At 39.4% G+C, this 13676-nt stretch overlaps 1 protein-coding gene across 8 annotated transcripts in view; it reads left to right on the top strand.

Moving 5' to 3' along the window:
* The first annotated feature begins 1269 nt into the window (after positions 1 to 1269).
* mtrr (5-methyltetrahydrofolate-homocysteine methyltransferase reductase) overlaps positions 1270 to 13676 on the top strand; it is a 63538-nt gene continuing 51131 nt past the window's right edge. For 7 of the 8 annotated variants that reach the window (XR_007264532.1, XR_007264541.1, XR_007264538.1 and 4 more), the window contains exons 1-5: positions 1270 to 1420; positions 2372 to 2522; positions 2603 to 2720; positions 5965 to 6337; positions 10186 to 10314. Coding sequence is in view for 5 of the 8 variants with exons in the window: in XM_048610622.1 (XP_048466579.1) it covers positions 1277 to 1420; positions 2372 to 2522; positions 2603 to 2720; positions 5965 to 6337; positions 10186 to 10314 (915 nt within the window). In the remaining 3 variants the exon portion in view is untranslated. The remainder of the gene's footprint in view (positions 1421 to 2371; positions 2523 to 2602; positions 2721 to 5964; positions 6338 to 10185; positions 10315 to 13676) is intronic. The other variant, XM_048610614.1, reaches the window with a different exon arrangement.

The following is a 13676-nucleotide window of genomic DNA, read 5'->3' as shown; positions in this document are numbered from 1 at the left end:
TTTATTGAAAATCAATTCATTCGGCTTGTAGTGTGGCACCCTTGAGTACCGGAAGTTACGCACGAATATGCAGGGCTCTTTATTGCAGACAGAAGGAACGCAAATGTACACGGTGCTTGTTTTGACTCAAAATAGGTGACCCATTCTCTGTTTCATTGGTCCAGGCATTGTCCTGTGAAATCAAGTCTGCTTGCCAATCAGTCAGCATTCTGCCATCATGCTGTTTTCATTTTTCACTGGTATTTCTTTCAAGTTGTCCTGGTAATTGCAAGATGAAAAGCTTTTCTTTTCTAGCTGTAGATCACGTATTGATTTGAGGGGATTGTTAGCCATAATCTTAAAAGCAATAGCAAGTTGACCTATCTTATACGGGACGTTAGCACTTGTTCGATTGATGGCATTCTTACCTCTGAAACGGAAGGCTTTGAGGTTATGTCCTAGTTTGGAGGGTTGAGGAAGCAAATGAGACTGACACTCCAGTGCAAAAGTGAGGCAGTGTATGGTATTTATTAGTGGTAGCATTTTTCAAATTACATATTTAAATAGAGGTCTCGTCTGTGCTCCAAGGTTGGAATAAAATGTACTACTGCACTAATTTTAAAGAAAAACAGTGGCGATACCCCAGTGCTGTGATCAATATTTATTCCTCAAACAACCATTTGCATTAATGTCTTTTTTTTTTATTAAACCATAGTAGGACAGCCCAAAATACTTCACAGAAGCATTACCAAAAAGAAAAAACACTAAGCCACAAAGGGATATTGGGACAGGTGACTAGAAGTTTAGTGAAAAAAGCAGATTTTACAGAGTGTCTTAACAAAAGAACAGGAGAGATTTTGAGGGAAGTGTCCAGGTTACTGAACACAGAGCTGTCAATCATTGGCCAATAGAAATCAGGGTAACTAAGGCCAGAATAGGACAAGTACAGAGATTTCAGAAGGTTGTTGTGTTGGAGTTAAGTTACACAGTTGGACGAGGGAGGACCTGGAGGAATTTCAGTACTGCTGAGAATTTTACGATTGAGCTGTTGGCTCCCATTTTGGCAATGATTTATAAGGCAAATTATCAGCATTGCTGTTTGTAGGACCTGTGTGAAAATTGGCTGCCTCACCGATTGGAATTAAAAACATGCTTACCTAAGTGTGGTGCCTGGGGCTATCCTGAGGTCATGAAAGGCACTATATAAATGCAGATTATATATCCAGCTCGTCTTGTCGATTGCCATTACGTATGGTAACTAACCAATCCTTTTGACTTGTGCAGCTGGTGCGGAGTCATGCCTTTAGAAACCAAACATCGAATTTTGTTGCTTTATGCCTCACAAAACGGACAAGCGAAAGCGATTGCTGAGGAAATTGCTGAAGCAGCAGATGGAAAAGGATTTATTGCTGACCTATATTGTGTGAGCCAAATGGAAGAGGTAACTGAGGGAAAATGATACTTTTTTTTTTATAGCTGACGACGCATGTGATGAAAAGAGTCGACTGAATTCCGTTTAGGTGTCAATTTTAATAAGCCTTATAGACAGCCTTGCTCAGTGAAGCCCAGCATGTTTTCTCTCTCAGTTCTGTGCAGCTTGCCTCATTGGCTTTGCACCACACTTCTACGAAGTCCTGCTCACTCTATCTTTCCTCTTGTCAGTAGAGGAAGTACTTTCCATTTGTGCGACCTCCTGGGAATCCCAGCCCCATTTTTGCAAATGCATTTGTGCACTGGGTTGAGTGCTGTCTGTGTGGACCTACCAAGCTCTGATTCTCTGACCTGAAGTCCCTCTGTACGGCTATCTGATATGTATGTAAATGTATTAAATTTACACCATGTTTTAAACAGAACTCATGGTCATTCATTATTGCTACAATGCTTTCACATGGCCATGAAAGAGTGTTTTGTTTCAGAATCACAGAACCACAAAAATAGGGACAGGAAGAGGCCATTTGCCCTTGAGGGTGTTCTGTCATTCAGCATGATTGCTGCTGATCATCCAACTTAGTACCCTGTTCCCACTTTCTCAACATACCCTTGATGTGGTTTTTTTGGGGTTAAGGGATCAAACTCCTTCTTGAAAACGGTCAGTTTTTTTTTTACCTCAATTGCTTTCTGTGGCAAAGAATTCCACAGGCTCACCACTCTCTGGGTGAAGAAATTTCTCCTTGTCTCAGTTCTAAATTTGCTGCCCAGTGTCCTTAGAGTGTGACCCCTGGTTCTGGACTCTGTGGTCATTGGAAACATCCTTTGGGTATCTGGTACCTGTCACGTGGGGGCCATTGGGTAACAGGTTTCACTGAGTTCACTTGCTTCATTGCTGAATCTTATTGAAAAGCTGAGGTTGTTAATATTTGAAGATGTTCATTTTCTCGATTTATTTCTTCAGTTCAACCTGGAGAAGGAACGTGCTCCAGTTGTTATAATCGCCTCTACTACTGGTGTTGGAGAAGTACCAGACACAGCAAGGAAATTTGCACAAAAGCTTAAGAGTGATTTGCCAGCTAACTTCTATTCACACATAAAATATGCAGTATTAGGTAATAAACCATCATCTGGATTTTACAGATAATGTTAGCCAACAATTTATTGTTTTCTGACATTGATTTATTCTCCCTAGCTCTTGGAGATTCCAACTACTGTTGTTTTGCCAATGGTGGAAAGATAATTGATAAATGCCTTCAGCAGCTTGGTGCACAACATTTCTATGCAACTGGATATGCAGATGATGGTGTTGGGTAAGGCCAGTGATGAGATCTTCTTCTAACTGATTTTTATCTGTCCTGTGTATTTAAAGATATTATTTCAGTGTTACTGCATCGTATGTAGAATTTTGGAGAAAATAATTAATGAATGAACAGAAGCCATTGAAAACAATGTAAAGTAAATTATTCCTTTTCTGAGCTTCTGAAAGGTATTATTTTAAGATCCTCATTTGCTTTCATTAGTAAGGCTTGGCAGTGTAGGTTTTTCAGGAAGTTGTTATTGGTTTGATCTTTCTTTTAAGTTGCTGTGAAGGTTTTCCCTAAAGTAGCAGAATCGGGGGAAATCGTTTCAGAACAGATCTTGTCCGGCTACTTACTACCGACTACTTACAGTGGAGCAGGCCTAGAGGCAGTTCGCTTAGCAGTGCAAAACATGTGAATTGTGAGAAATAAAGGATAAAGAAGCATTAAGGTTTGGATTGGATGAAGTTAGTTTTGGAATTTTATAGAACTGCTATTTCGCCTTCATGATTAGAGTAGAAAATGCCACCAGTGATCCAGACAGTTCCTTTTCTTGCAGCTGGCCTTTTGCGTAGGTCAGTACAAAGTAGAATCACAGATTTGTTGCTATATGTGCAACGTCCACAATAGATGGACTGTTATCTCTGAGATTTACTTCTCTTTAGGATTGAGCCTGGTGGTGATGGTTAGCTTTCCTCTTCAGTTGAATACAGGAGGCTCCTACTTTAAAGCTGTCTAAACAACATTTCTCTTTTCTTTTCTCTCTCCTCCCACATTTCTAGTCTTCCCTCCTTCAGTCACATTTCAGCAAGTTTTTAGATTGGAAATGTTAACAAGCAATAAAACCTTGTTTCCTTTTGTAGATGTTATTCACTGACACTATTTCCTCCTCTATGCCAAGAACCTCCTCATCATTCTGGTGTTTTCTTTAACTGACCTGTACCGTCCTTCTCCAGAGTCACATTTCACAATTATCTAGTCTTTGGATGTCCATTATTGGTCCCGTGCAAAAAGTCACTCCAAATTATAGTCTTAATTTAGACTGGTATTTGTTTGAAAATAATACAATGTATATTTATGTAAAAGTTTATATATGTGGACTGGCAGGTTGTGTTAAGTGCATATTTATCATGATCAGCAACAATACTTTCAAATACTACTGTTCTAGACAAATTAAATGCAATATATTAGCCTATAATAGTATTATTTAACACGTTGCCCTTATGAATTTGAATGCAATTTTAAGATTTACTGTACATAATCTCCTGTCATTCACTATTGCATCATGGTTGTGCTATGGCCCCCTCCCCTGACCCTGCCTCAAAGCCAGCAGTCAATGAAATGAGTTGATGTGGCAAAAATGTGTTCTCCTGCCCTGCTGGAAATTGCTAGAAATCCGATGGTACTAAGCCTCCTCAGAGAGGTGTAACTGGATTTTTAATGGCAGCTACCGCCGAGCAACCGATCTGCCATGACAGAAAACATGTTTTTGAATGTCTCTTAGGATTTCTTCCCAAGTTCTTTTTAAAACTAGATTATTTTTCTTCCAGCTTCTACCTTCATCCCATGTATATCTCCTAGTCTTTATTTTGCTCTTGTATACTAAGGGGAGATGGTGGTGTAGTGGCAATATCCAAGGGCTAGCATTCCAGAACCCCAGTCTAATGGTTTTGAGACATGATTTCAGATCCTACTGTGGTGAATGGAATGTGAAAATAATAAAAATCTGAAAAAAAGCTGTAGTCGAGTTGGTGACCATGCAACCACTGTTGGTTGTCATAAAAATGCATCTGATTCACTAATGTCCTTTTTTTGTTTTATTTTAGATAAATAAGTCCCACCTATTCTGGCCATAAGTAAAGTCTAACTGTCATAATGATGTTGCTGTAAATTTTAAAGTGATTTGATTTTAATACTTCTCATTTCCTTGCTGATTTGCTGTAAATTTTTTTTAACATGACTCCTCATGCAGTTCCATGTGTTTATCTTGCAAATCTTTGATGGAAATGTGACACAAAAAGCGTCAGTACTATCAAATTAGAAAGCATAAATAAATAGACATGCACTAGGGAAGACAGTAATGTATATCCTTGTGCTTTACAAGAGCTGTTGTAAAGTTGACGGAAAAAATTTCAGTTGTTTTTGTTTTTAATTTTAATGTTGGTGCAATGCATTATATAAAGCCAGATATGAAATTCAGTTTTTAATTTGGTCATGTACTAGAAATCGTTGGTCCAGCTCTTAGATGTCCGCCCCAAGAAGTTCCAGATGTATTGAGGGTTATCAGACCACTTTGATCATATATTTCAAAAGACAACAGGGGATCCAGGCCCTCAGTATACTATGTGGTGCATCCTAACACACAATCAGTTTGCAAGTTTATCTTTTTAAAAAAAATCTAAAATGAGCTTTAATTTGTATCATGGGACATCACTGTTAATTTAGTCAGGGGGTCAGTTGATTTGATCTTGTGATTACAATGCACATGCTAGTCTTGATTTTAAAATTAGTGATTCTAACCTTACGGCCTACACAGTCTTTCAAACAAAAACTCTAATTAAACTCTCTTCGTTACTGTTGTGGAGGATTTATGGTAACAAAAATATTGTGTTAACTTTTTTCTGTTCATAATTGATCTTGTAAAAGCCACTGCTGTGGTAAATTGCTTTACAGGTTCATTGGCTTACCAACTTGAGTCTGAAAATTATGCATGAAATACCTATGACGTTCTGATCATTGTAGTTGGCAAACTCCATTCTTGTTTAGAGATTTCAAACATTTGCTGCTGATCAGTGAGCTTCCTTGCTGGCAGTATGAGTATATAAAATGACCCTTTGTATGGGGTGGGATGGAAGAGTGGAAAGCAATGTTACATGGAAAATGTATATCAAATGTACATTTCTGTGTCAGAAACAGTCTTGAAATTGGAATCTGTATTAACAGAACAAAATGATTAATAAAAAACAAACTGCATGAGTTTAATTTTATGTGGAATTATGTTTGCCATTTGGTTGCGTATGTTATAAGTATTTTCTACTGTGTGCTGTCCTCTGTTGTGATGTAAACCCACTTAAGCTGATGGTTTTATAATCTTGTTGGAGCAGCTCATTCCTAATCTGACTTTAGTTATACTAACTCTTAATTTTCTAGCAAGGAAATTTTATTATTGCCCTTCCTCTGTAGTTTTGAACCTTTAATAGTTTTGGACATTTAATAATAACAGTAATATTCATTTTCAATTTCTGTTTGGTTTTAGGTTGGAATTAGTGGTTGAACCTTGGATTGAAGGTCTTTGGGATGCATTGAAGGAATTGTGCCAGAAGCAAAAAGAGGAGATTAACAGTGATGCAGAAAAAATATTGGATACGAATGATGTTTCAACAACAAACAAGAGTTTTGAGTTGTCAGATATTGAATTGAGGTTAGAAGCAAATGTACCGCCAACAGCTAAAGATTCATTTAATTCATCTGAGGGTGTTGAACAGAATCCTATTGTAGCAGGGCTTCAGGAATGTTGTCTAGTGCCAACCTGGGTAAAATCTGAAAAGCCCTTGTCAGAAACTGCTCTGAATATCCCTTCACTGCCAGTGGTGTATCTAAATGTGGAGTTTCAGAAGAGCACAGTGCAGGTAAGGCCATCTATCTCTAAGCACTGTCCTGTCAATTTGGTGGCATCGTTTATGTGCATTAATATACTGTTGAATGATGACTGTCTCAACAAATGTTTTTCCAAAGGAATATATTTAAATTCATTCATTTATGGGATACAAGTTGTGTTGATTGTCCAGGATTTATTATCCATCCCCAATTCTCCTGGAGAAGGTGATGGTGAGCTGGTCTGTTGAATGACTGCAGGCCTTTATGAAGGGCCACCCACACTGCTATTAGGGAGGGAATTAGGGATTTTAATCAAGAACACTGAAGGAACGGCAATAGATTTGCAAGCCAGGATGTGTGTCGGTTGGAGGGACACTTGCAGCTAGTGGTGCTTCCAAGTATCTGCTGCCCCTCCCCTGAGTGACTGCAATGCACATTGCTGATGGTATACATTGCTGATAGTGGATGATAACACTTCCTGAGTGTTATTGGAGCTGCACTCATCCAAGCAAGTGGGGAGTATTTCATCACAGTCCTGACATTTGTACTTTGTAGATGGTGGACAGACTTTATGGAGAAAGGGGATGAATTACTCACTGTAGAATTTCTGGCCTCTGACCCTTGTAGCTAAGTATTGGTTTGGTGGTCTAATTCAATTTTTGTGATGAGTGGTAAATCCCAAGATTTAAATAGTCAGGGATTCATTGTTGGGGACAGAGGGGGGATATGTCTAATATGTTTTTTTTTTGGATTTTCCAGAGTCCAGAAAGTTTGACAATAAGAGAAAATGGACACTGAGGGAGGTAAAAATACAAAAAGCAGGAGAGCAAATGTTCATGAAAATTTCAGGACAAACTTGTCTAGACTGTAAAATGGTAAATAAGAGTAAGCAGGATGAATAAAATACTCCCAAGGATACACTACAGAGCATTCACATTAATCATTATTATACCCACCCATCCTCCATCCCTCAGGTAACAGAAAATGTCTGTAGGAGCAAGTGTAATAATACAGGGAAAACTAAATTTTTAAAAGAGTAGAAACCTTCACTCAAGATCAAACAATCAATTACGAACTAAGTCCGCTCTCCTGGTAAATGTATTAATAAACTTTTTTTAATTGTAGGGAATAAAAAGCAGAGTACAATAGATCTTTATAAAAATCTTCATTGTAAATGGAAATCAGGAAATAATGTGGTTGAGACCAATCGGCTTAGCTGCTTTATTGATGACTTTCTCTCCATCATAAGGCCAGAAGTGGAAATCTTCCCTGAAAGCATGATGTTCAATGCTGTTTGATTTCTTGGGTACTTAAGAAGTTCATGCCCATGTGCAGTAAAACCTGGGTATGATTCAGGCTTAGGCTGATAAATGGTGGGTAACACTTACTCATTACCTGGTACTTGTGTGGAATATCTCCACTAAGAAAATCTAACCATCTAGCCTGGACAGTCAATAGGATTAACATTGTTGAATCCCCACTGTCATTTCCTAGGCTTTACTATTGACCAGAAACTGAACTGGATCAGCCCTATAAATACTGTGGCTATGAAAACAAATCAAAGACTGGAAGTGTTGGAGCAACTAACTCGGTGCTGGACTCTCTGAAGCCTGTCCACCACTCATAGGGTGCGAATCAGGGTGATGGAATGCTGTCCACTTGCCTGGATGAACACCGCTCCGAAAGCACTCAGGAACTCCATGCAAAACAGTCCCCTTCAGCATCCCCTCCACCATTACCCTGCTTTCATTGGAAGTGCATACTTGATAGCAGTCTGCCCTATATAGATGACCTACAGCAACTCACCAAGGCTCCTTCAACACTCCCCTTCAAACCTGTGACCTCCACCACCTAGAAAAATAATGACAGTAAATGCATGGGAAAACTACTACTGGCAGATTTGCCTACAAGTCAAACACTGTTCTGATTCCGAGCTATATTGCCAGTCTCCTCTGTCTGTGGACAGAATACTGGGCTGTCTTCCTAACAGTAACGTAGGTGCATCTACATCACATGGACCGCAGTAATTCAATTATTAGGTGGCTTACTGTCACCCTCTCAAAGGAAATAATTGCTGACCTACCCAACGATTATCCATGTTCCATTAACCAATTTAAAGAAAAAAATCAGACTCTAATCTCTACTGTTTTGCAGGTTTTGGTTTTTCTCTCTTGCCTTCTGGACAGTACCTGTTAATTTTGCTGTTCACACCTTTCTTGAGACATCTTTTTACTAATTTGTCACAATATCATCCCTTTTGGCTTTCCCCTACCAGTTCTTCTCATTTAATCTCCTGTTTTTCCACTCTGTCACAAGCCTTTCTTTTTGTTCATTTTTCATCTTCTCCTCTTTCACTACTTGGACCTTTTATTTATATCTTTTTCCTAGTTCTAATGCAAGGTCATTGACATGAAATGTTGCTTCTGTTTCCACAAAATGAATCTGACCTGCTTGGTATTTCCAGCACTTTTCTGGTTTATTTTTCTTTTATTTCAGATTTCCAGGATCTACAGTGTTTTGTTTTATACTTCCCTTCCCTGCCTTATTGACTTAACATTGTATGCATCTGAAATTAGTAGTACAATTTAGCAGTTGTAATATAATGAGGTTTAATGATTTTTTTTTTGATCACTGTTTCTATATTTTTAACTTTCAATCCTACTGTTTGCTGAAGACAATCAATTCTTTACAAGGAAGTTAATTGACTTAACATTTAATTGGTTTTGTTGGCAGCAGTTCCACAGATCTATTTCTGAGTTTGGGAATTGGGGTTTAATGTCTACTTTTTAACATGTGTTTGCAGTATCAATATGTTAGACCTGAATTCTGGCATAAGGTTAAATTCTGCAAGCTCTCCGTTTGAAAATGTGTTAACACTGAGTAGTAGATGTTCTCCTACTGTAGTGAATGTTTCCTGATGAAAGCTACCTCCCTTGAATGACTGAGAACTAGCAACTGCAACAACACTTGTTTTACTGAGTTCGGGTGAGGAAGTATAGGTTGACACACTGTGCTGTATTCTGAGCTGAAAGAACTTTTAAAGAAAAATAAATGGCTAAATCTGAAATATAAATATAAGACGTACCATATACAGGTCTATATATTGTAATGTTTAAATAGATTTACTCCCCTATAGTCCTTGACAGTACAATTGTAGATTAACTGGGCTCCATCTAGTGGCAGACATTGCTTAGTGCTGATAGCAGCTGGACAGGGCCGCTGGCACTTTCCAGCTTCTGCTACAAGATGGAGTATGGACTTCTGTTTCTGTGTACAACAGGAGGCACCAGCTATGGGTGAGAACAGCTGAAGATGGGCCCAGGTAAGAATGCAAGGTGAGGGTGGGAGTGGTTTCCAGGCTGAGGGTGGGAACAGGTTCAGGTTCAGGGAGAGGGCAGGAGTGGGTGCCAGGCTGTGAACCTAGATTTGTGGAGAATGGCCGGGCAGGGGGGAAATGTGACATCGAAGAGCAGCTGAAGACCCCTGTTGTTGACACTGCGGTCCTTAAGAATGGGGTGGGGCTGTAAGGATGACTTAAGTACTGAGAGTCAGCTGAGCACTGGGGAAAAGGTCATGAGCATGTTGCATGCGATGGACAGAACAAGAAACCTACAATCAGCCATGTTAAGGTGGAACTTGAGACATCAGCACGAATTTTGTTAACAGTTAATGTGAAACAACGCTGTGAGTTTACTTTCCTCAAATACAGGAGGTCTCCACTTAATCAGTAGTGAACGTAGTTCAGGAAGGATGTAGAAGAGGAATGGACAGCTGAGCAGAAATGTCCCTAGAATGTTTGTGTGCATATGGAGCTGTAAATCTCCTGGAGTTGGCTGATATATGTTCTTTCTAATCCTTCCACTCGCTGTTTAATCCTCAGGTCTGTGAACAAGAATGCTTCTTGCTAGCACCAGACATCACTCTGTTTCAGGTTCCAGTGACTAAAGCAATTTCCCTAACCCGGGAGGATGCGGTGAAAACTGCACTATTTTTGGAGCTTGATATTTCAGTAAGTCTTTCTGCTGGTATCAATTTTGAGTTTCCATTAAAGATGAAAGTGTCCTGTAGTATGGAACATAAAATGTTGTGCCACAGAAGGATATGATGCACCTTGTTAACTTCCATACGTGCAGGCTTTGCATTAGTAATACCATTGCTGTTTGTGGGAGCCCTTGCTGAATCCAAATTGATGTTCCATTACAGTTGTCTGCACACATTGCAACCAGTTGAAATTTATTTATTTATTTGAAGCAATTTTGGACATGAAAGATGCTCTATAAATGCTAAGTTCTTTGTTTCCTTCTGACATCAGTCTTGCTGTCCTGCAGAAAGTCTGAGAAATAAGATTGCTGGAAGCAGAGTATAGAATGGTATTAGGAAAGTTCTATGCAATGGTTTGCTTCCCAATTCTCTATTTGGGGTTTATGTTTTTGTAGATGTGGAGAGAAGGGGAAAAACTGAATTATGAATTATAGGCCTGGTATGCTGAATAGCTTGGTGTCATTTTTGTTGGATAGGTTGGAGGGATACCTCTCTTCCTGGTTTTTATATTTTTAACTCTATTAGTATGTGCTGTGTTGGATTTTTAAGACTATCGCTGCATCTTCTCAGTAGTTTAGCCTTATCCACTGTTGGCTCTGGTCAGAGGTTATGGTTTGAACTTCCTGGTGAACACTTTGGCTCCCAGACACTGGGATTAGAGATTCAGGTATGGAGGTTACATGATAAAAAGATGGCTTTACTATTTCTCTAAATGTTATCTAAACCACCTTTTTTATCTACCTGCCCCACTACTTTCAGGGAAATGTGGATCCTCTAACCTTTAATACTTTCCAGGGTCCTACCTTTCATAGTGTAATCCCCTGCCTTGTTAGCCCTCCCCAAGTGCATTGCTTCACACTAGTTTTTCTGGGTTGAATTCCATTTGGCACTGCCCAAATGACCAATCTGTTGATGTCCTCCAGCTGTTTATGGCTATCCTCTTCACTATTTGTTATCCTGTCAATTTTTCCGTCGTCTGCAAACTTCTTGACTATACTCCCTATTAATGAAGTCCAAATCATTTACTTGACACACAGACAGCAAAGGTCCCAACAATGAGCCCTGCAGATCCCCATTGGAAATAGATTTCTAGTCTCTGGAAACATTCCTCTGCTTTCTGCCTCTTAGGCGTTTTTGGATCCAGTGTGATACTTTGCCTTGGATCTCACGAGCTTTTTTTTTTCTTAACCAGTATGCCATGAGGGACCATATCAAAAAAGCCTCTGAAGTTCACGTAGGCCACATCAAATACAGTACCCTCCATCAAATTTGTCAAATGTGACATTCCCTCATTAGATCGATGCTGACTATCTTGGATTAATCCATGCCTTTCCAAGTGCAGATATATTCTGCCTCTCGGAATTCTTTCTGATAACTTCCTCACCACTGAGGTTAGATTGACCAGCTTGTAAGAGCCCTAAATATCCAAGCTTCTTTCTAAATATGAGCTTCTTTCTCCTTCTTAATTCTGACCTCAAATCCCTTGATGTCTGGAGTTCTGTGGTCTTAGCTCCGCCTCTTTTCTTATTACGAGAACATAGTTGCCCTATACCCTTGTTTTTTTTCGTTAATGGCTCCCAATGATCTGACACAGTTTTATCTGCTGCCAGTCTGTATGGGTCACACTATACCTTATCACAGTAAAATTTTCCCAGTTTAGAACCTTTTATTTCTGACTCTGTCTTTTTCCATAACTATCATAACTGAATTATGGTCACTATCTCCAAAATACACCCCTACTTTCTATGTACTGGCTACAAGGCCCTCCTGGATGCAATTTAAGAACTTTTCTCCCTCCTTGCTAAAACTATCCCAGTTAATACTTGGGTAGTAAAAATATTCTACTTTTTAATGCCTCATTATTCTTGCATTTCTCTGAAATTTGATCATCTTTTTCCCTGACACTCAACAGTGTGTTCACACTTTTTGGTGCTTCCTGCTTCTACCCATATGGCCTCACTTGATGATCTTCCTAAGATATAATCCCTCCTCACTGCTTTTAAATGATTCCTTGTTCAATATTGTGATGGCCCCTCCTCTTCTATCGACCCTCTATCTCATCTGAATGCCCTATAACAAGGAATGTTGGGATGTGTCTCACTTCACTAGGGTGGTGTGCTGGAAATCAGGCCCCACTGTTCCCAGAATCCTCATTAAAAGTGAAAGATTTTATAAAAGCATGCAAAATTCCCTGATTTACCTGTCAATTAGACTGAGGTTGACAGAAAACCTGAACCAGGTTTCTGTACTTGACAAGAATTACTATTATTAAAATAAAATATAGCTACTAGTAAATAGTTATGAACCATCAACATATGACTTTACTAGTTAAAGTTCTAATGCCCTTTTAAAACTACACCTATACATACAGATTAAAAAAGAATTGGTGTTGTGGGAGGAGGGAGAATGGGAAGGGGTTAATGGTCCCTGTCTTCAGGGTTTGCTGAAATGATCCTTTGGGACTTGCTGCTTGTTGATTTCTCATCTCAAGATACTTGTTTAGTTTCACTTGCTTACAGGAGGCACAGGGCACCCGGTTCATGCTTAGAAAGTCTATGACTTTGTGGTTAAAAGCAGGGATCTTACAGAAACTGATGAGGGGAAATACACTAGCTGTCTTTTAGTCTTGAAGTGTTTTGGATTTACTGCAAGAGTTTTGGCATCTAATCAAACATTCTTGCACACAAGCTGGACAGCTATCAAAGGGCTAGCCTCCGTTGTTGGCAGGTAGAAAGTCTTTAGCCTGTGGAATGGTGACTGGTTGTCAATGAACAATCAGCTATGTGTTGCCAGCTGATTCTCCCTTTGTTCACAGCTCTGACTCCAGCTTGTCTGAAGTAACCTCCTCCATCTTTCGAACAAACAGCACTTTAGAGTCATAGAGCACAGAAACAGATCCTTTGGTTCAAGTTGTCCATGCTGACCAGGTTTGCCAAACTAATCTGGTCCCATTTGCTTGCATTTGGCCCATATTCCTCTAAACCTTTCCAACTTGGAAAGATCATCAAGTGAGGCCATATGGGTGGAAGCAGGTATGTTTGTACCTGCCCAGATGCCTTTTAAATGTTGTAATTGTACCAACCTCCACTACCTCCTCTGGCAGCTCATTCCATACACGCACCACACTCTGCATGAAAAAAATTGCCCCTTCGGTCTCTTTTTAAATCTTTCCTGTCTCCACTTAAACCTATGTTGTCTAGTTTTAGACACCCCTACTCTGGGGAAAAGACCTTGGCTATTCACCATATCCATGCCCGTCATGATTTTGTAAACCTCTTGAAGGTCACTCCTCAGTCTCTGATTGCTGCAGGGAAAATAGCCCCCGCCTAT

Source organism: Rhincodon typus, chromosome 2, assembly GCF_021869965.1.
Source record: "Rhincodon typus isolate 14 chromosome 2, sRhiTyp1.1, whole genome shotgun sequence".
NCBI classification, from domain to species: Eukaryota; Metazoa; Chordata; class Chondrichthyes; order Orectolobiformes; family Rhincodontidae; genus Rhincodon; species Rhincodon typus.
The sequence above is the reverse complement of the archived record's forward strand: the minus strand, read 5'-3'. Positions and strand labels throughout refer to the sequence as shown.